This window comes from Vulpes lagopus, chromosome 5 (assembly GCF_018345385.1).
Source record: "Vulpes lagopus strain Blue_001 chromosome 5, ASM1834538v1, whole genome shotgun sequence".
In the NCBI taxonomy this organism is placed as follows: domain Eukaryota; kingdom Metazoa; phylum Chordata; class Mammalia; order Carnivora; family Canidae; genus Vulpes; species Vulpes lagopus.
Window position 1 is genome coordinate 60,888,033 of NC_054828.1, and position 27,653 is coordinate 60,915,685.

Genomic DNA, 27,653 nt, shown 5'->3' on the forward strand with positions numbered 1-27,653 from the left:
CTCGGCGGCTCGGCTAGTGGGGGCTGGAGCGCCCATCCCGGAAGTGCGCTGGCGGCCGTTGCGGCCGCGTCGTTGCCCCCGCCCGGCGGGGTCGCTGGGCTTCTGCCGCCGCCATGGCCGACCCCGACCCCCGCTACCCCTGCGCCTCCATCGAGGACGACTTCAACTATGGCAGCTGCGTGGCCTCCGCCAGTGTGCACATCCGAATGGGTACGCGCCCCGCCCCCGGGCCCCCGCCGGCCTGCCGCGCCGTCCTCCTCCCCGGGCGGCCTGGGCCTCGGGAGCGCCTCCGGGGGCCGCAGGCTTCGGGGGCCGCCCTCCCCCCCCCGCGCCCGCCGCCCCCCCCCCCGCGCCCGCCGCCCCTCCCCCTGCCCCGCGCCTCCCCCGGGACGGCGGCGGACGTGCCCCCGCGGCGCGGCTCGGGACCGCCCGGAGCTCGTCCCACGGCGCCGCCGCCCGCGTCCGGGGCGGAGGAAAACCTCGCCGGCCTTGTTTTGGCACCTGCGTTATTATTATTATTATTATTGTTATTATTATTATTATTATTACCACAGGGATTTTATTTATTTACTCATGAGAGACACCGAAGAGAGGGAGAAGCAGGCCCCACGCAGGGAGCCCGACGCGGGACTCGATCCCGCAACCCCGGGGTCACGCCCTGAGCCCCAGGCAGACGCCCCACCGTGCAGCCCCCCCACCCCGCGCCCCAGTATCGGTTTCACTTAACTGAAGCGCCGCTGGCAGGCCCCAGGGGTCAGGGCGCACACTCGCGGCGCTGCTGCCAGCCCAGGGCTCGGAGGAGCTGGAGATGGGCCCCGAGTAATGTCATCCCGGGGCCCCTCGGAGTGGTTCTGAGGAGTTCACTTTGACACCCCCCGCCCCCCCCCCCCCCGCACAGTTGCCTGGTCCCCGCTTTAACCATAATGTTCAAAAGACTAAGTGGACCTCAGAATAGCCGTGGAACTGTCTATTCTGAAACTAGATCCTTAAGCTTGATGTTATTGGAAGCTTTTGCCCAAAGGACTAAACTGGGGACACCTCGGGGGCTCAGTGGTTGAGCACCTGCCTTCAGCCCAGGGCGTGACCCCGCGCCTCCTGACGTCATTGTGACATACGCCTACATGCAGTTGTGTGCTTGCGCGGTTTTCTTTCTTTTTTTTTCTCCCTTCCCCTTCCCTTCCCTTTCCCCTTCCCTTCCCCTTTCCTTCCCTTCCTTCCTTCCCCTTCCTTCCTTCCTTCCTTCCTTCCCTCCTTCCCTCCTTCCTTCCCTCCCTTTCTTTCTCCCCTCCCCTTCCCCCTCCCCCTCCCCCTTCCCCTTCCCCTTCCCCTTCCCCTGGTGGGATCATTGCTGGATGGTAGGATCTGTGAGGCCAGAGGGACCGCATCTGTTCTTGTTTCACTCTTCAGTGTCTGCAAGACCTGGAACTTAGCACAAGTTTGAGTATTAATTGAGGCAGTTCCTGGAAATGGAGGCTTTAGAGGTCGATCAATATGCAATATTAGTTTTAAGTTCTTTTTTTAAAGATTTTATTCATGAGAGACACAGAGAGAGAGAGAGAGAGGCAGAGACACAGGCAGAGGGAGAAGCAGGCTCCATGCAGGGAGCCGGACGTGGGACTCGATCCTGGGATTCCAGGATCAGGCCCTGGGCCGAAGGCAGGCGCTAAACCGCTGGGCCACTCAGGGTGCCCTAGTTTTAAATTCTTATGCAGTATTTATGGGGCAGAAATAAATTTGAATCTAAAATGCTTAAAAAATTAAAATAGTTCGTTTCACGTTAGTGGAATTCACCGTCTGTTACAGTTCAGCCAATTGCTTACAGAAGTTGCCCCATAGTTTCATCCTGTCCCCGTGGCTGGAACTTGTCCTGGAAAAGGGATTACCAAGATCTGATGGCACTAAGACTCTTTATTTTATTTTTTTTTAAGATTTTATTTATTCATGAGAGACACGGAGAGAGAGAGAGAGGCAGAGTCACAGGTAAAGGGAGAAGCAGGCTCCATGCAGGGAGCCCCACGTGGGACTCGATCCCGGGACCCCAGGATCACACATGGGCTGAAGGCGGCATTAAACCGCTGAGCCACCCGGGCTGCCCAGGCGCTAAGAATCTTGATCCCTAACATCTCTATTTCTGGAATTGGATTTTGGAATGATTTTGACAAAGGAGCATAGTTTTTTAAATTTTTAATCGTGGCAAAACACACGTTAAAAATGTCCCTTATAGGGCATTTAAAATGTCCCACCGTGGCCATCTTAAAGTGTATGTAGAGTTCAGGAGTGTTAAGGTTATTCGCATTGTTGTGCAACCGATCTCCAGGACTTTTTAGTCTTGCAAAACTGAAAGTTTGTACCATTAAAGAACTCCCTGTTTTCCCCTCTTCCAGTGCCTGGCAAAGGCAATTCTACTTTATGAACTTGGCTTCACTAGGATTTGTCATATAAGTGGAATCATACAGTATGTACCTCCTTGTGACTAGTTTATTCCAGTTAGCATGTTTTTTGGTTGTGTCCATTTTTTCTTTCTTAGGGAGGCGGGAGAGGGACAGAGGGAGAAAGAGACTCCATGCCCTCGATCTCACAACCCTGAGATTATGACCTGAGCCAAAAGCAAGAGTCTGACACCTAAGGGACTAGGCCACCCAGGCACCCCAAGGTGTATCTATTTTATAGCATGTGTCAGACTTTCCTTTTTAAGGCCGGACAATTTTCCATTGTGTGACAAAATCACATTTTGTTGATATATTTGTCTACTTGACGCCTGCGTAGCTTTGACTTGGCTGTGAATCATGTCGCTGTAAACGTGTATACAGTACCCCCATGGGATGCAGCTTTCACTTGTTCCATCTGTCTACCCAGAAGTGGCATCGCTGGATCCAGGGTGTTTTAGTGAAAAACTTATTTCTCCCTCCTTACTAGGGAAAAAAAGTTTTTCCTCCTCTGTTTTTCCTTTACTAGTCACACAGAACACTTCAGTTCTGACCCTTCTAGTCCCCCAAAGTGTGGGTTTTTCCCACCGCACCAAGCAGTTCTCCACGACACCAGCTCTGTGTCCTACAATTTAGCTCCATTCTGACACTGTCTCCTAGTGGATAGTACCAGACCCCAAAGGTGAAGGGCTCAGTCCCATAAGACTGCTCCCACTCCACTTCAGATGCCAGTTGCAAGTAACAGGTCCACAGTTACTCATAACTTGTCAGACTCGGCTCTAAATTGAAGGTTCCCATGACTCCCTTCTTGGATTGACCAGAGCAGCGCAAAGAACTCCAGGATACCACGTTCGCCAGTTTATTAAAAAGTAAACGGGGCAGCCCTGGTGGTCCAGCGATTTAGTGCTGCCTTCCGCCCAGGGTGTGATCTTGGAGACCCCGGATCGAGTCCCGTGTCGGGCTCCCTGGGTGGAGCCTGCTTCTCCCTCTGCCTGTGTGTGTCTCTGCCTCTCTCTCGTCTGTCTGTCATGAATAAATAAATAAAATCTTAAAAAAATAAATAAACAGCCGGATGAAAGCAGAGTGGGAGGTCTGGGAGGGTACCAGGCACAGGAGCTTCTGCCCCAGTGGAATTGAGGTGCGTGACCCTTCCAGGATGTGGATATGTTCACCATCCTGGAAGCTCTCCAAACTCCTACTCATCATTTTTATGCATGCTTCCTCACTCAGGCATGATCAATTATTAACTCTATTTTCAGCCTTTTTTGTTCTCTCCACTTTAGCAGGGCTGAAAATTCCAGACTTGTTTATTGCTTGTTCTTTCTCGTGACCAGCCCTCATCTAAGAGATTTACCTCAGTAGAGCAAAAGACATGTCTATCACCCAGGAAATTACAAGGGTTTCAAGAACCTTGTATCAGGAACTGGGGTGAAAGATCAAATATTAGAACAAAAGATGCTCCTAGTGCTCTTATCAGGTAGGAAATTACAATTTCAAGAGCTCTGTGCCAGGAACCTAGGACAAAGGCCAATATGTTTTTTCTATCATCTCACAATACGGTAATTGTATTTTTAGTGTTTTGGAAAACCACCATACTGTTTTACACAGTGACAGCACCATTTTATATTCTAACCAACATTAGGTGTTCCAGTTTTTCTACATTCTCATGCTTGTTTTTCCCCTGTTTCTCTGAAAGTAGCCATCCAGATGGGTATGAGATGGTATCTCATTGTGGTTCTGCTTTGCTTTTCCCTAGTAATTGGTGATATTCAGCATCTTTTCATATACTTGTGGGCCTTTTGTATCTTCTCTGAAGAAATGTTATTTAAATCCTTTTTAAAAAATGGACTTTATTTTTTTTGAAGCAGTTTTAAGGGCAGCCCCGGTGGCTCGGCGGTTTAGCGCCGCCTTTGGCCCGGGGCGTGATCCTGGAGACCTGGGATCGAGTCCCATGTGCTTCTCTCTCTGCCTGTGTCTCTGCCTCTCTCATGAATAAATAAATAAAATCTTTAAAAAAATAAAATAAAATAAAATAAAGCAGTTTTAAGTTCACAGCAAACTGAGTGGGAAGTACAGAGTTACTACGTAACCTGTCCCTACACATACATAAGCTTTCCTACATTAGCATCCTGCACCAGAGTGGTACATTTGTTATAACCTGTGAGTCGAAGTTGACACATCATTATTACCTAAAGTCCATACTTTATATTAGAGTTCACTCTTGGTGTTCTACATCCTGTGGATTTTGACAAATATGTAATGACATAGACCCACTATTGTAGTATCACATGGAATAATTCCATTGCCTTAAAACCCCCCTGGTAACCAGCGATCTTTTTTACGGTCTCCAGAGTTTTACCTTTTCCAGAATGCCATATAGTTGGAATCATACAGTATATAGCCTTTTCAGATTGATTTCTTTTTTTTTTTTTTTTTAATTTTTATTTATTTATGATAGTCACAGAGAGAGAAAGAGAGAGAGGCAGAGAAATAGGCAGAGGGAGAAGCAGGCTCCATGCACCGGGAGCCTGATGTGGGATTCGATCCTGGGTCTCCAGGATCACGCCCTGGGCCAAAGGCAGGCGCCAAACCGCTGCGCCACCCAGGGATCCCCAGATTGATTTCTTTACTTAGTAACGTACGTTTAAGATTCCATCATATTTTTTCATGACTTGATAGCTTCTTTTTAGCACTGAATAATGTTCCATTGTCTGCATTGTACTTCAGTTTACTCATTTGCCTGCTGAAGGACATCTTGGTTGCTTCCAAGTTTTGGTATTTGTGGTTTAAATTACTATATAAACATCCATGTATAGATTTTTTTTTTTTAATTTTTTTTTTTTTAATTTATTTATGATAGGCACACAGTGAGAGAGAGAGAGAGAGAGGCAGAGACATAGGCAGAGGGAGAAGCAGACTCCATGCACCGGGAGCCCGACGTGGGATTCGATCCCGGGTCTCCAGGATCGCGCCCTGGGCTAAAGGCAGGCGCCAAACCGCTGCGCCACCCAGGGATCCCCATGTATAGATTTTTTTGATTTTTTTTTTAAAACTTTATTTTTTAAAGATTTTTATTTATTTATTCATAGAGACACACAGAGAGAGAGAGAGGCAGAGACACAGGCAGAGGGAGAAGCAGGCTCCACGCAGGGAACCCGACGTGGGTCTTGATCCCGGGCCTCCAGGATCACACCCCACGCTGCAGGCCGCGCTAAACCGCTGCGCCTCAGGGGCTGCCCCATGTATAGATTTTCTGTAGTCATAAGTTTTCAGCTCATTTGGATAGATGCCAAGGGGTATAGTTGCTAGATTGTATGGTGAGAGTATGTTTAGTTTTGTAAGACAGTGCTAGAGCACAGTTGCTAGATCATATGATAAGAGTTTGGTTTTGTAAGAAACTGTCTTCCAAAGCGGCTCTACCGGTTTTGCATTCCATCAGCAGTGAATGAGAGTTCCTGTTGCTCGACCTTCTTGTCAGCATTTGGTGGTGTCAGGTTTTGGATTCTGGCCATTCCAATAGGTGTGTAGTGGTATCTCAGTTTCAATTTGCATTTCCCTGATGACATATGACACTGAGCATCTTTCATATGTTAATTTGCTCTATGTTTTGTTCAGTGAGGTGTCTTTGCCTCCTTTTTAATTGAGTTGTTCATTTTCTTTCTGTTGAATTTGAAGAGTTATTTGTGTATTTTGGATAACAGTACTTTTATCAGATGCATCTTTGCAGATATTTTCTGTTAGTCTGTGGCTTCTCGTTCCCTTGACTTTATCCATATTTTAATTGGGTTGTTTATTTTTTTTATTGAATTGTAGGAGTTCCTTATATACTCTAGATATTAACCATATATAGATAAATATGTACATATGTATTTACAAATTTTCTACCATTCTGTAGGTTGTCTTCTCACTATGTTGATTGTGCTCTTTGATGCACAATTTTAAGTTTGGGTGTAGGACAGTTTATCTATTTTTAATTTTGTTGCCTGTGCTTTTAGTTCATATTCGAGAAATCATTGCCAAACTCTGTCTTGCAGCTCTTCCCCTGTGTTTTTTTCCCCCCTGTGTTTTTTTTTTTTTCTAGGAGTTTTTAGAGTTTTAGGTCTTTTTTTCTTTTTTTCTTTCTTTCTTTTTCTTTTCTTTTTTTTTTTTTTTTTTTTTTTTTTGAGTTTTAGGTCTTATGTTTAACCATGAAGTTATTTTGAGTTATTTTTTGTATATGATGTAAGGATTCAACTTCATTCTTTTACATGTGGATATCCAGTTTTCCTAGCAGTATTTGTTGAAGAAACAGTCCTTTCCTTCATTGAATGATGTTGGCATCCTTGTTGAAAATTATTTGATCATATATGCAAGGGTTTACTTCTGGTCTTCTATTCCACTGTTCTGTCTGTGTGTCTTTATGTTAGTAGCACACTATTTAGATTACTCTAGCTTTGTAATAACTTTTTGTTTTTTTGTTTTTTTTTTTTTTTTTGTAATAACTTTTTGAAATCAGAAAGTGTGAGACCCCACTTTGTTGTTCTTTTAAAGTATTTTATTTTTTTTTACTTTTAAAGTATTTTGGCTGTTCAGGGTCCCTTGAAATTCTAAATGAATTTTAGCATGCATTTTTCTATTTCTGCAAAAAAGGCCATTGGGATTTTTTTTTTTTTTTTTTTTTTTTTAACAATCCTGAGGTCTTTTATTTCTTTACAGTTATCATGCCATGAATTCATAGGGAATGGGTTCCAGCAGTTCAGGCTCCTTTCCATTGGTTCTCACAAAGTGTGCTTCTCTGGGTGGGGCAGGCTGGCGCTTCAGTTGGACCCAAGTACGTTTCTCTTTGGCTTCCTTCTTTTTCTGATCATTTTCCTTCACACGCTTCAGGAAGCTATCTCGGCTCTTTGAGTGTTTAATATGCTCAATGCGGACATTAATTCTCTTGGCAAGAATCTTGCCCTTAACTTGTTTGTTTACAACAATGCCAACAGCATGCTGAGTAACATTGTAGACCCTTCCAGTTTTGCCATGGTAACATTTGTGGGGCATTCCTTTTTGAACAGTGCCCATTCCCTTGATGTCCACAATATCACCTTTCTTATAGATTCGCATGTATGTGGCCAAAGGAACAACTCCATGTTTTCTAAAAGGCCTAGAGAACATATAGCGGGTACCTCTCCTCTTTCCCTTTGTGTTGGTCATTTTGGCGAATTACTGGAAGATGGCGGTTCCGGCCGAAAGGAAGCCATTGGGATTTTGATAGTGATTGATGTGGGGTCAGGAATGAATGGTCAAGAAAGAATTCTTGAGATGTTTTCAGTGCAAAGAGTTGCTTTTATTATAGTACAGTGGACAGGATTGGTAGGCAGAAAGAGCTGCACTTTTGTTGTATGAAGCTGGTAGTTATATGTTTACAATTCAAGGGGGAGGGACATGCAGGGAGTATTAGATCATAAATGTCTTATTTGAATTTCTACTTGTAAAACTGCTTTCTCAAGGTTTCCTAGTGATTGTCATTCAGCTCGATATTAACTATCAGTGAGATGTGCAAGCAGTCATGATACCCTTAAAGAATGTAGTAACTAGCACATATCAAAACTATGCAGGCTACAGGTCAGCTTTCTGGGCTAAAGGTGAACATTTTTCTGTTTCTATCCCTCATCAGGGATTGCATTAGATCAGTAGCTCTTTTTGTGTGTAGTAGGGACATTTTAACAATATTAAATCTTTTAATTTGTGGACATCAGATGTCACTTATTTGTGTCTTTCAGCAGTGTCTTGTAGTTTCAGAGTACAAGTCTTTTGCTCTCTTGATTAGATTTATTTCTAAGTATTTCATTCTTTTTGATGCTATTGTAAGTGGAATTTTTTTTCTTAATTGTTTTTCCCTTCTGGCTTGCTCATTGTTGGTGTATTAAAAAATGCATCTGATTTTTTGATTATATAACTTGCAACTTTGTTGAATTCATTTGTTCTTAGAGTTTGTGGAATCTTTATGGTCTTGTATGTGTAAGATCATGTAATGTGTATACAAGTAATTTCACTTTTTTTCCCCTTTCCAATTTGGATTTCTTTTTCTTGCCCACTTGCTCAGGCTAGGACTTGCAGTACCATGTTGAATAGAAGTGGCACAAGCATACATCCTTAACTTGTTCCTGATCTTAGAGGAAAAGGAGTGACGATTTCCTCAAGCTTCTCAGAAGCCCTGTTATTTGAATGGTTTTACCATGGTGCAAAATTGGAAATTTGTGAGGTTTTAACAAAGGATTTTACAATCACATTCTCTCTCTCCTCTTGCATTTTAGTATAAACAGCAAGAGGCCAGCAAGTACCTTTATTACTTTCTGGAAGTCTCCTCAGTCTAATCACCCACTTCATTAGGTACATTTTCTACTTCTGTATTTCCATAGGTGACAGTGTTGCTACATTTTTTCGCCAATACAAAATAAGAATTTTCTTACTTACCTCCAGTTTCCATAAGGTTTTCCTCTCTTCTAGGTTATGACCTACAGCCTCCTCAAAGGCATCATCATTCTAGAAACAGTTTCAGGGCTTTTTGAGCTTTTACCTCAGAGACCCGCTATCTTCCAGCCACTGCCTGGGTCCAAAGCCTTGCTCATATTTCAGGGTTTTGGTACGGCAGCTCCCCACTTTCAGATACCAAAGTCTAAATTCGTTTTCTATCGCTGTGTAACAAATTACCATAAAATGCAGTGGCTTGAATAAACGTTTTTTTCTTTTAATCAGTTTCTCAGAGCCAAGCATCTTACGGATTCTAGATCAGGATTTGTCATAGGTTGTAGTCTAAACGTTGGCTGGGACTGTAGTCATCTGAAGGGCCAACTGGTGCTGAAGGCTATACTTCCAGGAAGGCTCACTCACATCACTATTAGCAAAAGACCTTTTTCTCACTGGCTGCTGGTGAAATAATGTGCATCTTTCCATAGGACCACTCGAATTTCCTCACAACATTGGCAGCTGGCTTCTCCTGTAGCATTTGTTCTCAGTGGGGACAGTACCCTCCCAAGAGGGTAAAAATTGGTTCTTGATGTGGATGGCAAAAAAAAGTCTCAGATTTTACAATGGTTTGTAGCTTTCCAGAAACCCATGATACAAAAACAGATGTATAATATGTTTGTGGCTTTAACAGTTTATTGGAGGACTATTAGGAAAATAATGTCCAGAAAGCTCCTTAGGTGTACAACAATGGAAAAAGGTTGAGAAACAATGCCCTAGAGTGAGTCCTCTAAGCAAGTAGGTAGCTCTGTTACTTTGTATTCTTTAACTGATGTATAAAAAATTGCCTTTTATGATTAGTGTTAGAAATAACACATATTGTCACTTCTGCATATTCTTTTTGTTGAAAGTGAGTCTCTTGAAGGAAGTGTCAAAAGTGTGGATGTTTTATTATTTATTTATTTATTTTTAATATTTTATTTATTCATGAGAGACACACACAGAGAGAGGGAGGCAGAGACACAGGCAGAGGGAGAAGCAGGCTCCACGCAGGGAGCCTGACGTGGGACTCCACCGTGGGTCTCCAGGATCACGCCCTGGGCTGAAGGCGGCGCTAAACCGCTGAGCCGCCCAGGTTGCCCAAGTGTGGATGTTTTAGACCACCATTCCATGAAAAGAAAGATAAAGGCATTCCAGGCAGAGGAAACAGCAAGGGCAAAGACCCAGACGTAGGAAGGAGTTAGTATGCTTGGGGAACAGAGAGGTAGCTAGTGTGGGTAAAGCTAGTGAGAAAAAGAAGAGTGGCGTGAGATGAGACTGGAAAAGTACATCAGTTAGGGCCTTGTAGGCCCCATAGAATCTTTTAATTTAATTATAAGTGTTTAAACAGGGAGTCACATGACATAGTTCAGGTTATAAAAGATCACTTCAGTGACAGCTGTGTGGAGGATGGATTGTGACAATAGGTGGGACCAGAGTGTAAGCATGGAGACCAATAAGAGGACCACTATAGTAGTAGGTGAGCGATCATACAGGCTTTGTTTGACTAGAGAGGTAGTAGAGGAGACCAAAAAGGTGGACGTGCTGTACTTGGTGAGCAGAAGCTTCAGTACTTGTGGGTAGATTGGGAGAAGGGAAGCATTGCCCACATTTTTGTTGTGGGGAATGTTGGTGCTGGTCACTGATGAGAAGACTGGGAGAAGGACAGATCTGAGTAGAAATGAAGAGTTGCTGTTTCGGCCATATTAAGTTTGAGTAGAAAGGGAGGAAATAAAAGCAGAAGGGGGAGAAATCAAGATTCAAAAAAAATTGAAAGATACTGCTCTTTAGCTTATATTCTTTTCCCATCAGCTCTTTTATTTTTCTCTGTGAGCTAAGTATACATAGCCTTTGCCACGTTTATATTAGTTACTCAAAATGGGTGTCAACTGTTGCTTTTTCTTTGAATTTATTTAAGCTTTTATTAATTTCAATTTTTTAAAGATTTACTTATTTATTTTAGAGAGTATATGCCCATGCACAAGCGGGGGGAGTATATGCCCATGGCAGAGGGAGAGGAAGACTCTCAAGCAGATTCCACCCTGTGTGCAGAGCCTGACGTGGGGCTTGATCTCACAACTCTGAGATGATGACCTGAGCTGAAATCAAGAGTCAGAAGCTTAACCAACTGAGCCACTCAGGTGCCCATAAGGTCTTTTTTTAAAAGGGTCTAGAAAAGTTATAATCTAGAATATAGGTATAAGGATTATTTTTATGATGAATTTATTGGGTTAGCACAGGTTTCTTTATTTTTTTTTTGAAAAAAGATTTTATTTGTAAGTAATCTCTACACCTAACGTGGGACTCAGACTTACAACCCCGAGATCAAGAATCACATTCTCTAGTGATGGAGCCAGCCAGGCGCCCCCCAACCCCCAGCTTAGCACGTTTCTTTAGAATGGTTTTCCTTTTTACAAAAGTAATAAAGATTTACTGATAATCTATAAAAAACAGATTAGCAAGGAACTGAACATGAGAATCATCCTCAGTCATGTTACTTAGAGAAAACCATCATTAACCCCTTAGTGTATATTCTCCAGTCTTTTATTACATAAGCACTTGTGCGCACACACACACACATATACAAATGAACATGAACTACACTATTTTGAACTATGGAGCAGTTTCACAAAATGGTAAAGATTAATATTAACTTTTCACTGCTTAGTTGAGAAAACAGATGGAATGAGTTTGAGTTATGTGAGGTATATAATAGGATATCAAAATTTAAGAATATGATTTTTTTTGCAGTCTGGAAAATCCCTCGAGGGAATAATAGTTTGGCTTTTAGTTTAGTAATTAAATCTGCAGAAAGATAGCCCAAATAATACTGTCCATGACAGTAATACATGCTTTTCTCTGCTTTTGTGAAAAAGGTGGAAATGACCTTCCACAGCATGCAGACAGACATCAGGGCCATGTTAAGAAAGTACATTATATTGTAGATCAGTTGTGGGGATTAGCATTATTTATCTCCTTTCTGTTTAAGATACATACCTACATTGTAGGCCAGAATACAACTGTTAATCAGTGTCACCGTGAGTCATCTGTTAAATTATAAGTTCAGTAAAATCTGTTCAGGAAAAACTCACTATATATTTTGGAAAAGATACCAACATTAATTAAGATTTAATTTGGGGTCATTTTTAAGGATTAAATCTTTGGTATTTATGAAAATTCCTTTATTCTTAAAGAATATTTATTACTTGATATTTGGCTGACATGCCATCAAAGCACTTCACCCTCACTTAGGAAGCCAGGTCTTTAGTTGGAATCCTTTTCAGAGAGAACACTTCTTGTATGAGCATTGTCATAAGAAGGAAGAGATGATGTTTCATCTTGTTTGTTGGGTAAAAGTCATTCAGCAGTGTTTTTACTGGCTGCCTAAGCACAGTGAGTGCTCTACAAAAGTTATGTGGCTCTGCTGTTGTTTTAGAATAACACAACTGAGTGACAAAATTCACCTTTCATAAATTCCATATAAATTATTTAAAAGCAAATAAAATGTAATGAGTATCATAATAGTGCCATTCACTTGGCTGGGTGTTTGGGGTATAAAAATGAGGGAGATGTGTTCCCTATTATTAGGGAGATTTTTTTAGTCTTTATAGTTTAATGGAAGTGAAGGGCCAGGAAGTGAAGGGCCAGGGCTTATTAATTAGAAAATGAAGTGATTGGAAATACATTTGTATTCCCCTTGGGAACAGAAGGAGTGTTTAATTCACACTGGGGAAATGAGAAATGCTGAATGTTGAAAGATGGTTAGCAGCTAAGAGGGTCAGGAGAGAAGGATGTTATCAGTATGTGTACATAGAGGAGGTGGAAACTCAGAGTTTTTTTTCTGAAACCGGTGGTGAGTTGGGTGTTCACTGTATTTATATCATCTGTATGTCAGATGACTTTACTAATAAGTTTTTTAATCATTAGGCCTTGGAGTTGATTTATGGTTGTTAATGTGCTGAAAGTAAGAATTTCTTACTGTATAGAAACTAGAGGCAGAGGTAGTATAAGTGAGAAATAAAAGCAGGTGAGTAAGTTTATGTATTATTAGCCTTTTAGGGAAAAGTTTTAATTTTGAGGAAACATTTGTACCGCTTGGAAATTAAGATTTCTTTAAAAAACTGTATCTAACCATATGCTTTCTCTTTCTGCTTTTCAGTTTCAAGAAAGATTTGTTGTTTAGAAATACACAATTTTTAATCTTTTGTTGTATGCTGCTGTATACAAATATGTTTCATCCTTTTTATTTTGATGAAAGCATTTTCTTTTCTTCTTTTTTCTTTCTTTCTTTTTTTTTTTTAAATAAGCTCTACATCCAATGTGGTGCTTCAACTCAACTCAACGACCCTGAGATCAAGAATCACTGAGCCAGCCAGGGACCCCATTGCTGAAAACATTTTCATTCTGGGCTATTAATTTTTTTTTAAACTAATGCTTCTTGAAGGATAGTTATCATTTACAATTTGTGTTTCTTTGGGAGTTTTTTTTTGTTTGTTTAAGTTACAGACTGCATTATTTGGACTAAGATCTAAAAATTATACATAAAAAGTCCATGTTTCTAAGTACAGATTTGATTGTGCTGTTCTATGTTAAATGCTTAAGAAAATAATCATATGGAATTATTTTTCTTTTTCAGCCTTTCTAAGAAAAGTCTACAGCATCCTTTCTCTGCAAGTTCTCTTAACTTCAGTGACAGCTTCTTTTTTTTTATACTTTGAGTCTGTACGGACATTTGTACATGAAAGGTAAGGTAAATAGATAGATAGATAGATAGATAGATAGATAAATAAATAAATAAATGTAAGTGCTTAATAAATGTGTGTGTAATTTATCTTAGTGTTGGCTCATGACTAGGGTAATTTCACTGAGAAATTACCCTGAGAAAAGGAGCTTCATATGGTTCATCACATTTGTTTAAGAGCTGACCTCCAAAAAAAAAAACAAAAAAAAACAAAAAAAAAAATAAGAGCTGACCTCCAAAATAATTATTTCCTTGGCAAAAAGTTTTTTAGAGTTTTATATTAAAGGAAAAATAAGGAATGGATATTTTCTTGGAAGTAGACAATTTCTATCATCCCTCCCCCTCCAAAAAAAAAAAAAAAGTTTGTTATTTAGGTAAAGTTCTTTAATTTAAATTACAGTTAATAGTAAATGTATATAAAATTTGTTTGTTGTTTAATAGCTGTTCTTTACTGTATTTCTGTCAAAAACAGTATGCTAATTGTAAAAATTATTCAAATACATAGAAGTTCATGAAAAAGGAAAAGTCTCCCACATTTATTGTGGGCTCTTTTCTTTGTCTTGCTGCTCCTCCCCAGTTCACATTCCTCAAATTCCTTGAATGGAAAAGTAATTTCTTTTGACAGTTTGGTGTAGTTACTTCCAGATTGCCTTTTCTTACTTTCACAAATAAAACATACAAATTTTATTAAATGGGTTAATACTATTTACACTGTTTTTAAACTTAAAAATGCTTTTAATTTTTTTCTTTCAGTCCTGCCTTAATTTTGGTGTTTGCCCTTGGATCTTTGGGTTTGATTTTTGCATTGACTGTAAACAGACATAAGCATCCCCTTAACCTGTACCTGCTTTTTGGATTTGTGAGTATTTTGACAATTTCTGTTACTTTAACATTTATTCCCGTGTTTTAACTTTATTTAATTGAATGCAAATAACATATAATAGTAGCAGAACAAAATTAATGTTTTTAATAAATTAAAATATTTTAGGAAATTACTTGAAATGTTCTAATCTTTTAGAATTTTTAACCTTTGTCAGTTTCAGGGTTTTTTCCTGTGAATATTATGGTACAGCAGAAAAAAAATCATGAATTGGAATCTCATGACCTGGCTTTGCCACTTTCTGGTTATGTGACATTTGGCAGGGTGGTTAATTAACTTTTTGTACCTAAGTCTGCTCATATGTAAGATGAACATATTAAAGTGGATTATCTCTGTGATACTTTGAACATCTAATATTCTGTGATTTTCTTGGGAAAAAATTATAGCTTTAATTTCATAGACCTTAAATTGAAATCTTTCTGATTAACTTCTGTGTTTTGTTTTTTTTTTATCTTAGTACTCTGTTCTTTTAAAGGACCACTTTGCTCAATAGATGTGCTCTACTAACTTGTTTTAAAATGATAAGTAGGGAACTTAACTTTAGGTCATGTTTGTTTGGATGTTTGTGAAAATGAAAACCCAAACTACTACCTATAAAAACCAAGCCTATAGTATGACCAGAGTGAGTTGGCAAGGCTCAAGATAGATATTTTTTTAATTATTTTTCTTGTTCTCTTATCCAGTATGATTTTGGGTTCTAACCTAAAAATTTACTTTAAAACATTTCAAACTAATATTAATAATATTTGTAGTCCAATAAGAGTGAAAATGCTATTTATCAGATTCACTTGCTTTAACCTAAAGTTTGTATTCTGGTAACAAGTTTATATTAATATTATGAAAGAAAACTCACGACTTCAGAAATTTCAATTATAGAAAAGGTTATTCATTTAAATCATAGGTTCTTTTGTTTCCAGGTATCAGTATCCTCACCTAAGTTCTCTCGAGCATGGAGTTTATATAAAAGCTTGGGAACTCACCAAGAAGGGGCCTTAAGAAGACAAGGAACTAGAGGAAGGTTCTAGAAAAATGCCGTTGTAGGATATTTAGTACTCATTTTTGCAGCACATACACTAAAATTGTAGGAAATTCAAAGCAAGCATTGGGGGTCTCCTCTCCCTTCTTCCATTACATTTCTTCTCTGTCTTACAGCTGTCCTTATATATAGTTTTCCTCTTTCATAGCTTTTAGTTTTTAGATGGTTTACTGTGGGCCTTCATATGGTTCATTAACATTTAGCTTCAGCTCCTGCTACCATTGCTTCATTCTTTAAGTTTAGATGCCTAAGTGAGAAAGAATCTGATTGGCATAGTTTATTATTGGCATGGGTCACATTGTGGATTGTTAGCCAATATAAAGCCAAGGGCTGCCAACTCCTACTCCAGTCATCTGTGACCTAGGAGAGAGGTGAGGTGGGGGATTAGGGAGGGGCACAAAAAAGAAAAAACAGCGTCATATTCAGTTCCTCTTAAACTCTGCAAAAAGCTTGCCACCTTTCAGAAAGGCTATGATTGATTTCTATGTGTATGGATTAACTTTTGCCCAGCAGGGAGAGGACCTCCTAGAAAAGTATCCACCAAATGCATATGAACAAGGGGGTCACTTACAGCTACAACTACTGATCATACCCATAGGTAAAAATGGTTTAACATATAAGGAAGCATGGAAAATACATTTCAGATTATTCAGAAACCTCTGATACTAGATTACTTTGTCCTGCTCTACCAAAGTAAGAAAGGAGATGGCTCTAACCGTGTTTTAGGTGTGTGTGTGTGTGTGTGTGTGTGTGTGTGTGTGTGTTCATATACTTAAAAGAGGGTATTATATTAGGGTGGTGTTATATTTTCCTAGTCTTACCTGTTCTCTGTTCATATTATCATGTTTCCTTTGGATGCTTTGAGTATGGGGTAGGATTTCTTAACCTAAAATTATGTCACAAATATCAAGAATGAGGTTTAATCATATTTTTCCAGAAAAAAAATGTCATCTTTTCTACCACTTCTCCAACACTTCCAACAACATTATAACAAAATGTGGCAGTGCCTTTCTTGCCTCTAGATCTATGTACAATTTTAAGGCCATTTTTGCTCTAGTTCTTATAGGTTTCTTGATTTCAGGTGGGGAGAGTTACAGGGAGTGCTTCTACCAAGAGTATGAATATATAGCTACTGACGTTACTTCTCGCTTTACTGTTGTGATGTGGTCTCTGAGGTAGTTGGTAAAATCTAACTCTAGAGTAAGCATTTATTTATTTATTTTTAAAGATCTATTTATTCATTTGACACCCATACACACACACACACACACACACACAAACACACACACAAACACACACACACAGCAAGCAGGGGGAGGTGCAGAGGGAGAGAATCTCAAACGGACTCCATGCTCACTGTGGAGCTCAAAGCAGGGCTGGATCTGCGGACCCTAAGATCACACCTTGAACTGAAATTGAGAGTCAGATACATAACTGACTGAGCCACCCAGGCATCCCTAGAATAAGCATTTAAAATAAAACAAAGGTATGTAGTTAAGGAGAAAGAGAAGCTAGAGGGTAAAACTCAATATCCCTAAATCTTTAATTTAGGATAGGAGTTCAGCTACAGGTGACATGGGTGAAATGAGATGGTTTACTTCTCTTTCATGTAAAAATCTGTGCACTGTTTAGTTAAGTTTTCAGGGACCCAGGTTCCTGCTATGGTTCAAGGACTCCTAAAGTCTTGTATTGGCATGAAATAGCTCCCACCATATCAACATTCCATCCAGTTATTTACAAAAATGAGAAGAGAAAAGGGAGAGCAAGCCCCTTTGCTTTTAGTAGTTGTATACCTGTCTACTCACATTCTGTTGGCTAGAATAAAGCCCCATGACCAGATCTAGCTACAGGGGAGGCTGAGAAATATGTTTAATCTGAACAGCTATGTGTCCAGGTAGAAATTCTGTTACTAGGGAAGAAAGAGAGACTAAATATTGGGAGACAGTTTCAGGACTGCCACAGTAAAGCGCTATGTAAATATTTTATTCTTCCTATGTTTGTGTGTGATGTTGAAGTTTTATGAATATAGATATCATTTGCAATTTCATTTTTACTTTCAGAAGGTGAGAGAAATAGAATCTCCAATATTATTTCTGTATCTTCCTGTTACAGGTATAAAAAAGTCTAGTCAGGGTTTAAAGAGTGATAGGATCACTATTAGAATATAAATATTCTCAGTACGTTGAGGTCTCATTTTCATTATGGTAGGCTTATTATATGTCCCATGTAATTCATGAGGCTGCTCTGAAGCTAAAATGGGATCATATATGGGAAGTCACGTGGAACTCTTAGAAATTAGTACATGTACATGACAATAGTGTAAATTTTATGTGCATTTATGTAATTTTAGTTTCTTTTTTTAGACACTATTCGAAGCTCTGACTGTGGCCTTTGTTGGTAAGCCATAATTGTGCTTCTGTATGTTACAGTAACTTTTAATGTAGATAAATCTTTTGAGTTAAAAGGTGCTTGAGACTAAATTTTAACATCATGAGATGTCATAGTTCAACTATATAGCATAGGATGAGGAATTCCATCACATGAGCTGAACCTCTCAAATTGCTGCACTGAACTGTGCTTTATTATTATATCCTCATACTTTATCAAATGACCCTACAAGAAACTTGTTAATTTCTGTTTTATATTTGGTGTTAAGTATGTGTCTGAAAGGAAGTGTCTGTTAAAATTATTTGATGTACTGTATGTAATGCCTTAAGTAAAAAATTTCGTGATTTATTAACAATAAAAATTCAGATTGTCTCAAAATGATTAACCTGGGGTACAAAATAAGTTGGAATGAACTATTACTGTCAATAATAGTAAATTGTTACTCATTATGTTTAAAATATTTATCTTTTCCTATTTTGTCATTACTGCTTTTAACCTTTCTATGACAGTTTTATTTAATCTATATATTGTTCAGTAATTCACTTCTTCCTTTTGTAAAGGAATCACAATGTAAGTAATAATAACTACTAAAATAAATAGAATTGAAATTTTTAACATAGAGCGGAAGGATTATTATTAATATTTACTTATTAATGTTATATCTATTAATGTTATTATCAAGTCTATCTCTGTCCTCCCTGGCTCCCTCCATTTGTAACAGATTTAGGGAGAGCTCTATTTCATGGTTATTAGAAATACATAGGATGGGGTAATCTGAGAACATTCTTTTCCTCATTGATTGTAATATCCTTTCCACCTAATCTTACGCCAAAGTTGTTGACAAGAAGCACAATAATCTCATATTTTTTCATGTTTGCATTTGCTTTCCTAATCCTATAGTGATAGAGAAACTCCAATAATGTAGTGTTTAGGAATAGATATTAATCCTTGAAAAATAAAAAATGACTTAATGGTTTGGGTTCAAAGCACTTCCTTTAAAGGGGATAAAATTTAGCATTCTGTTAAAATGCTAAGCAACTGTATTACAATTATAATAGTCATAGTCAATCTAGGTGTTCATTCTAAAATTTCAGAAGAGAATTTGGTATGTATTCAGGAAACCCCCAATTATGTATTCGTTGTATACATTTTTGGATATAAAGCAATTAGCGGTTGGTTCCTGGTCTCTGCAGGGTTGGTGAATGGTAGACAGCCCTGGTAGTCTTCTTGCCTCATTTCTTTGTTCGGGCTGATGAACTGGGTATACAGTTAACCAAGCGATTGCTGGAATTGCTGCTACTGCCCAGGAATTCCCAGCCAACCACAGGACCCAGGGTCATCCGTATTGATATTTCAGTTATATAGCACAATCACCACAGATGGTGATAAAACTAAGCTGGGACAGAGATAAGCAAGAGTAATTCTATCATATCAACCAAACTCTAAGCTAGCTAGCTGTGTCCTAGCTCTCTGGTCATTTCTTTGACTTCATAATGATGTGACCACCTTATTTGGTATGAATGACTGTTTATTGCAGTATGGGTGTGGTTTTATTGTACCAATGTTAAAGGCTGAATAAAGAATCTTTTCATAATTATTTTTATTGGCAAGTAGTACAGGAGAAAAATACAGTATTTCTGTTAAATGCCAGGAAAAAAACGGTTTTATATTGAATATGTCTAAATTCATTTTTAATGTGTTTTTTAATTTTACAGTTACTTTCTATGATGTCTATATTATCCTGCAAGCGTTTATACTGACTACTGCTGTATTTCTTGGTTTGACTGTATATACTCTACAATCTAAGAGAGATTTCAGCAAATTCGGAGCAGGGTAAGTTATATATTCATGGCTATGATAGATAAATATCTTTAACATTAGAGATCACCTTAAGAGAAGTGCTATACTGTTAGCTTTGGATATTACCTTTTAATATGAAGGGTGATGAAGGACACTTACGTGGCTCAGTCAGTTAAGGGTGTAAACTCGTGATTTCAGCTCAGGTCATGATCCCTGAGTGAGGCTCTGTGCTCAGCAGTGTCTTTGGGATTCTCTCTCTCTCCCGCACTATCCCTTGTGCACGTGCTCTCTCGCTTGCTCGCTCTTGTACGCACATTCTCTCTTCCAAATAAACAAATAGATCTTTAAAAAAATAAATAAAAATAAAATGGACATCTTTCTGAGTAGTAAAGCCAGGCCTTAACACTTCCAGAACATACAAGGAGACAGAAATCATTTGTTTCCGTTCTATGTTAAAAGGGAAGAGATTGCCAAAAAAAACAAAACAAAACAAAACAAAACAAAACAAAACCCAGTTTGCTAGAGAGGCTCGGCTTGTATGCTCTATGAATGCTATGGAACTTACCTAAATTATTTAGGTCTTTGTCTTAACATACATGTTAACCAAAGCCATCCACTTCTTTGTGGCAGAAACAAGGTAATTGACCCAGGTGTTGGTGATAATCAACATGAACTTCAAAAAATTTTTGACCTATCTTGATAAACCGGTATCCTTCTTCAAACTAATAAATACATGGAATGATATTTTTTATATTAGGATAATGGTACAGTGTTGCCCTCACCTGGTAAGAATGTATATACTCTTTTCTAAGCTCACAATGGCTTCCTGTTGACACATCATCAGCATCTTCTGTTCCTTTTCCTGTTGCAACACTAAAAATTTACAAAAGTCTACTCTTGCAAAACATTCTTTCATCCCCCCTTTTCCCGTGGTAATCCAAATTACTAGAAATTTCTACTGGAATAAAATACAGTTGGTCAGCCAACACTGACAATTGTGCAATATGCTTAACTACTTGTTTTAGAATGGAGTGTGGTTTAGGGAGAGGCAACATTTTTTTCGTTTTCTGCTTTTTGTGTTTTGGAGGGGATACATAAAGATTTGAAAGATTTGCTGTCTGCTTCTTCCCATCCCATCCAACTGTGCCCCTCCCTCCCATCCATTCTAGTGTAATCTCTGGAAGTCCCATTCTGGTAAACATTCTTACCTGTATTTGGCCTCTTCATGATATATTCTTTTTCCTTCCTTATTTCAGTGAAACTTGATTCCTCCTTGAGAACACTGCTCTCTAGCATTTTGTTCTCCCACACCCTATGTAGTTTCAGGTGGGGGAGGGGGAGTTAGTATCGAAAACTGCTTTAGTCCCCTGCTGCTACTTTATTATTTCCTTTGCATGCTGGAAATTCATTGTTTTAAGGTTGTGTTATCTGGCTATACATTTCCTAATCTTCCTCATTATTCCCACTGATTCCCTTTGTTCAAACCTTCCCTTTTTTTTTTTTATAAATTTTAAATACTGTTGGGGTACCTGGATGGCTCAGTCAGTTAGGCTGAGTCAATTAAGCGTCTGCTTTCAGCTCAGATCATGCCCACAGTCCTGGGATTGAACCCCATGTATCAAGCTCCCTGCTCAGTGGGTAGTCTGCTTCTCCCTCTGCCCCTGCTTCTCCCCCCGGCTCATGCTCACTCGCTCTCTGTTTCTCTTTCAAATAAATAAGTAAAATCTTAAAAAAAAAAAAAATTCAAGTAGCTTTTACACTCAAGGTGGGGCTCAAACTCACAGCCCCAAGATAGAGTTGCATGCTCTATTGACTGAGCAAGCCAAGCACCCCAAGCCTTCCTCATTCTTGAAAGACTTCATTCAGCATCGAACTGCATGGTAGGCCCATCTATCACTTTAACTTCTCAGTGTCTCCGGACGGCTTCTTCAGCAACTTTTCATTTCCTTGCCACAGCTACAGTATGGATCTTGTTGCCACCAGAGATTGCTCCCCTGCAGAAATCTTAAATGCCAGTGTCAGACTTTCTTTCTTAAGTCTTCTACTAGCTCTCTCATTTCTTTGTGCCCCCAATACCTATCTGTTGTGCTTGTTCTTTAACAACTGCTGTTGCTGTAATAAACTTCTTTTTCTCAGACCTAGGGGTCTCATGTCTTCTACAGGCATCCATGAAACCATGCTAGACTAATTTATGAGCTTGTGTGTGGGGTAAAATCTCAGATGCTTTATATTCTTAATACCACCTTCCTTACACTCCTTGATGCAGAAGCTTTGTAGTTTTCTTAAGGTTTAAGTATGAAATGTAAGTCCTGAGTCCATTTTAGTTCTGAAGAATCTTATACTCTGGTGGCATGATACTTCATTCTAACTTAGGTATTCCACATGTATCCAGAAAAATTCTGTGGCCATCCCAGCAAGAGAATTGAGAGCTGGAATCTCATCATGCCCTTAGTTCATCGGATTATAATACTATGTATACTTAATTTCGAATTTTATTTTTATTTTTTTGTTGTTATATAGAATATTTTCCATGATTTCAGTCCATAGTGAGATTCATGTTATGATACTTAGTAAATGATCTTTGTGTACTGGAAGAGAATGTATATTTTGCTGCTGTTGGATAAGTCTTTGGTGAATGTCAGTTATGTCAAGTTGGTTGATAGTATTGTTTAAGTGTTATGCACAATTTGTAATATCCGCATGCTCGTTCTATCAAATAATGTCAAAGTTGTATTGAAATCTCCAACTACAATTATGGCTTAGAGTATGATTCTCTTATCATTTCTGTAAGTTTTACTTCATGTTATTTTGAAATTCTATTTTTAGATGCATAAACATTTAGGATTGTTATGTCCTCTTGATGACTCCTTAATCGTTCTGAAGTTGTTATCTCTGGTAATATTTTTGTTCTAAAACCTACTTTATTAATACAGCTACCCTAGCTGTCTTTTGATTGTGTTAACATGGCACATCATTTTCCATCCTTTTATTTTTAGCTTCCTTGTAGCTTTATAGTTAAAATAGTTTTCTTATAGGCAGCATATGGTTGTCTTTTGCTTTTTGTTTTATCCAATCTGACCATCTCTGCCAGTAATTGGAGTGTTTAGTCAATGTGATTATTCATCTGGTTGGGTTTAAGCTTACTACCTTGCCATTTGTTTTCTTTCTGTTTGTCCTGTCTGTTGTTTGTACCTTTTTTCTCTCTTCCTTCCTTTGGATTATTTGATTTATCTCCTTTATTAGTTATTAGCTATAGCTCTTTTAAATAGGGGTTGCTCTAGGTTTTACAATATATATCTTTCTTTCCTTCTTCTTACTCCAGAATTTTTATAAGTTTATGTATTTAAATAATCTCTACAACATAGGGCTCGAACCCATGACCCTGATATCGAGTTGCATGCTCAAAAAAGAAAAAAAAAAAAAAGAATTGCATGCTTTATGGACTGAGCCAACCAGGTGCCCCTACAGTATACATCTTTCAATCATCATAATCTACCTCTAAATAATATACCATTTCCTGGGGCACCTGGGTGGCTCAGTAGTTGAGCATCTGCCTTTGGCTCAGGTTGTGATTCTGGGGTCCTAAGATCGAGTCCCACATTGGGCTCCCTGTAGGGAGCCTGCATTCCCTCTGCCTGTGTCTCTGCCTCCCTCTGTGCGTCTCTCATGAGTAAATAAATTAAATCTAAAATAATAATAATAGTAATATGCCATTTCCTATATAGCATATTACATCTCTTCTCCTCTACCTTTGTGCTATTGTTGCTGTAACTTTTAGTTCCACATGTTATACACCTCATAATTATATTATTATTTTTGTTGTAAATTTTACCCTTCAAAAAAGATTTAAACATAGGTGAAGTGAAGCCTTTTATGTTTACCCACATATTTGTCATTTCTATTCTCCATTTCTTTGTGTCAATCCAAATTTCCATCTTATACTTCCTTCTGAGGAGATATATTGAGAGAGTATATGCCTGCCTGAGAGATTTCCTTTTAATATTTCTTATTTTTAAAAGAATTTATTTATTTATTTATTTATTTATTTATTTATGAGAGAGAAGTGGGGGAGCGTGCATGCGTGCTAACAGGGTGGGGGGGTGGGGAAGCAGAGGAAGAGGGAGACAGAGAACGTTAAGCAGGCTCCATGCCCAGTAAGGAACCTGATGGGGAGCTTGGTCTCACCACCCTGAGATCATCACCTCAGCCAAAATGAAGAGTCAGATGCTTAACTGACTGAACCACCCAGGTGCCCCCTTCCGATATTTCTTATATAGTGCCAGTCTCTTAATCTCCGCTTTTGCATATCTGAAAAGAATCTTTATTTCACCTTTAATATTGAATGTTATTTTTGCTGGATGTAGGATTCTAGATTTGTTGAGGTTTTTTTGTTTTGTTTTTTTCTGTTTTTAGTATTTTAAAGATGCCATTCCATAGTATTCTGGTTTATGTATTTTCTGACAAAAAGTCTTCTGTCTTTATCTTCGTTCATGGGTATATAATGTCTTTTATCCTCCAGCTACCCTTAATATTTTCTCAGGAATTTTCAGTAATTTGATGAACATTTTCAATAATTTGATTATGATATTCCTTGGTGTGTTTTTTTTCATGTTTCTTCAGCTCCTTGGATTGGCAGTTTAAAGTTTTCATCAAGTTTGGAACATTTTCAGTAATTATTTCTTCAATTATTTTTATGTATTCCTGTCTTTCTCTTTATTGAGACTTCAACATATATGTTAGGCTTCTTGATGTTGTCTGACAGTTCATGGATACTCATTTTATTTTTTTCCTCCAATTTTCTCTTTGTGATTCATTTTGGTTAGTTGCTATTGCTGTTTTCATTTTGATAATCTTTTCTTCTTCAGTGTCTATAATCTGCTATAAATTCCAACCAGAATATTTTTTAATTTGACATAAAGTATTTTTTTATTTTTGGAAATGCAGCTTAATTTGTGTCTTTTAAAAATATATATCTTCCATTTCTCATGGTGATGGCTTTCCTTTAAAACCTCCTTGAATATATGGAACATATTGTTTGTAATGCATTGTTTCCTAATTCTCGCATGTCATTTTTTAATTTGTTCGTATTGATTAATTTTTCTCATTGTTATAGGTCATATTTCCTGGTTCTTTTGCAGGTCTTTATAACTTTTTATTAAGATGCTGATCATTGTAAATTTTATATTGTTGGGCGGTGAATCTTTTTGTTTTTCTTTAAATATTTGGTTTCATTCTTCTAGTAAGCTGTTAAGTTCTTTGGCAACTCTCTGAACCTTTTGATGTTTGCTTTTTTAAGTACCTGTTATGTAGGCCCAGAACAGTGGTTAGGTTAGGGCTAATTTGGCCCCACTCTTGAGACAGTACCTTTATAAGAATTCTTCAGAGCCCCATGTCTTAGGAGGTCTTTCCACTTTGGCTGGGGAGAATGTGCAGTATTCCTGGCCCTGTGTGGATTTTGAGGATTGTTTTGGCTGCTTCTCTATTGTGTTTCTTCCTCCGGCCTTTGTCGCTTCTTCACATGTATGCATGATCTGTGCTCAGCTAAAGACTTGAAGGGAATTGTCTGCATATCCCCGGAGCTAGCCAGCTCTCTTCTTGATAGCTCTCTTCTTTCTGGAACTTTGCTCTGCAAATTCTAGCCTCTATGGCCTTTCTGACCATTCAGTTCTCACCACCTCAACTCAGGGAGACCAGAGGGCTCCATATGGATTCTTGTCTCCATGCTGCAGTCTAGAAACACTTTCTTGCTGGGTCAGTTACAAAGCTTACCTCCTTTGTTTCCTTTATCTGGGGTATTACTGTGCCGTGCTGCTTGCTGTTCATTCATATGTTTTGTGTGGTTTTTATTTAAGGAGGGAGGGTAAATTTGACCCCAGTACTTTCTTGTGGCCTGAAACACCAGATATGTATTTAGGTTTTTAAGTTTCATATTTGATAAAAAAGGACTGACTGCTTAGATGTCCTTTGCCATATATTTATACTTTTTAAAATATATTTATACTTTATATTATAATGCATAATTATACATTATATATAATATGTAGGAATGGTAACTCATAAAAGTATAGCAGTGGCAAATTTATTATGTGCATAAATTTCTGTAACACATTAGAATAAAAGAGGGAGTACATTGGGAACTTTAATAGATATGCATGTTCACAGACTAATATGATATTGTTATTTGGTTAAAAAGGCAGTTTTGTTTCATTTGTTCATGTATATATTTTCTAGAAGTTTTATAGGTCTCTGTCCTAAAATCCTTCTAATGATATTTCTGCTTATATCAGTATTTTCTTTGTGTTCCAACTGAACACTTCAGAAGTGATACTTTCAACTAGTTTTGTTCGCTATAAAAACAAATGGTGAATGATGGCTGTTTTTTTCAATTTCTGAGTATTCTACATTATTCATTGTGTATTTATGAACTCTTAAATTTCATTTATTCTTTGGCAAATATCAGGATGGATTTCTTCAGAAAATGTTGCAACAATTTACGTAGTGTTTGGTAAGGAACAATATTCTAATTTACCAATATTTTGTTTTTATAGACTGTTTGCTGTTCTGTGGATTTTGTGCTTGTCAGGAATCTTGAAAGTAAGTTGTTTTAAAATGGTAACTTGAAATATAATTCTGGCCATGTTAATATAAATAATCTCAAGGCTATGAGAGGTACTTTTTATGATAGGACACTTAGTTATAATCTGGAACATTTGTATATAGAAAGATTAAAAAATTATCTTTTAAAAAATCAAGGTCTTATGTTAATATCAATTGAAAGAAAGATGAACATATGACTTAAAGTACATAGAAAGAGGTCCTTACTTGTAATTGCTAAGCTCCCAGTGGCACATATAATTCTGAAAAAGAAATATATTTTTAAATAATTGATATTTAGGATGCTACTATTTGAAGTCAAGTGGGTAGTTTACTAGAAAGGAGGATATCCATTGACTCATCCATTCATCCTTTCATCCAACAGAAAGGAGGATGAACCTTGCCTTTTTCTGCTTTTAACATTTGCATTCCAAGTTGTAAAACATTATTAAATATGTATATAGCATATGTAACTCAAGAGCAAGTAACTTAAGTATTCTTCATACAGTTCTTAAATATAAACTTACTAATTTCTTGCCTATAGTTATTTTTCTATAGTCAAACATTGGAGTTGGTCTTGGCTGCTGTGGGGGCCCTCCTTTTCTGTGGATTCATCATCTATGATACACATTCATTGATGCATAGACTGTCACCTGAAGAATATGTATTAGCTGCCATCAGCCTTTATTTGGATGTCATCAACCTGTTCCTGCACCTGTTGCGGTTTTTGGAAGCAGTTAATAAAAAGTGATTGAAAGCAGTATATGGAAATGGATTCATTAAGTAATAAAGTTTGAGATATAATTATTAAAATTTTTTGTGAGTTTCTTCATATACTGTCTAGACAATATTTCTGAGACGTATCTAGTATAATCTAGTATAATAGTAATATCTGTATTACTGTTGTATAAAAGTGATTATAATAATTGAAATCTGTTTATATGTAATTATTGGGTTATATACTAATAATATAAATCTTATTCCTTATGGTATCTCATTTCTAAGTCCTTAATTTAGAATCTCAGGTAGGAGATATTAAAATTCTGTTTTTCAATTTTTTCAATCCTAAATTTACCATATATAGATTGTTCATCTGCAATTCAAAAGTAATTTCATGACTAGACTATCAGTTTATCTGTGTCTACTGATTTTATCTAAATTTTCCCTTAACTACTCAGTTTATCTGAATCCACGTCCTTATGATTTCCTTCGGCTCTAATTTCTCCTTTCCTTAATGTTAGATTTGATTTTGATTTTACGGTACTTGTGTCCTTACCATTATAAATTTTCTTTCACCAGGAGATTTTAATCTTA

The 27,653-nt window shown here is 38.0% G+C and overlaps 2 protein-coding genes across 2 annotated transcripts; one reads left to right on the top strand and one right to left on the bottom strand.

Annotated features, from left to right (window-relative positions):
- TMBIM4 (transmembrane BAX inhibitor motif containing 4) lies at positions 1-27,152 on the top strand. Its single transcript, XM_041756326.1, has 7 exons — positions 1-210; positions 13,537-13,645; positions 14,395-14,500; positions 17,921-17,954; positions 19,661-19,778; positions 26,294-26,339; positions 26,884-27,152. The coding sequence occupies exons 1-7, from the start codon at positions 114-116 to the stop codon at positions 27,088-27,090; spliced, it is 717 nt and encodes a 238-aa protein (XP_041612260.1). The 5' UTR covers positions 1-113; the 3' UTR covers positions 27,091-27,152.
- LOC121491432 (60S ribosomal protein L21-like) lies at positions 7,098-7,661 on the bottom strand. The gene has a single exon (XM_041756327.1). The coding sequence runs from the start codon at positions 7,605-7,607 to the stop codon at positions 7,125-7,127; it is 483 nt and encodes a 160-aa protein (XP_041612261.1). The 5' UTR covers positions 7,608-7,661; the 3' UTR covers positions 7,098-7,124.
- Positions 27,153-27,653: the final 501 nt, after the last annotated feature.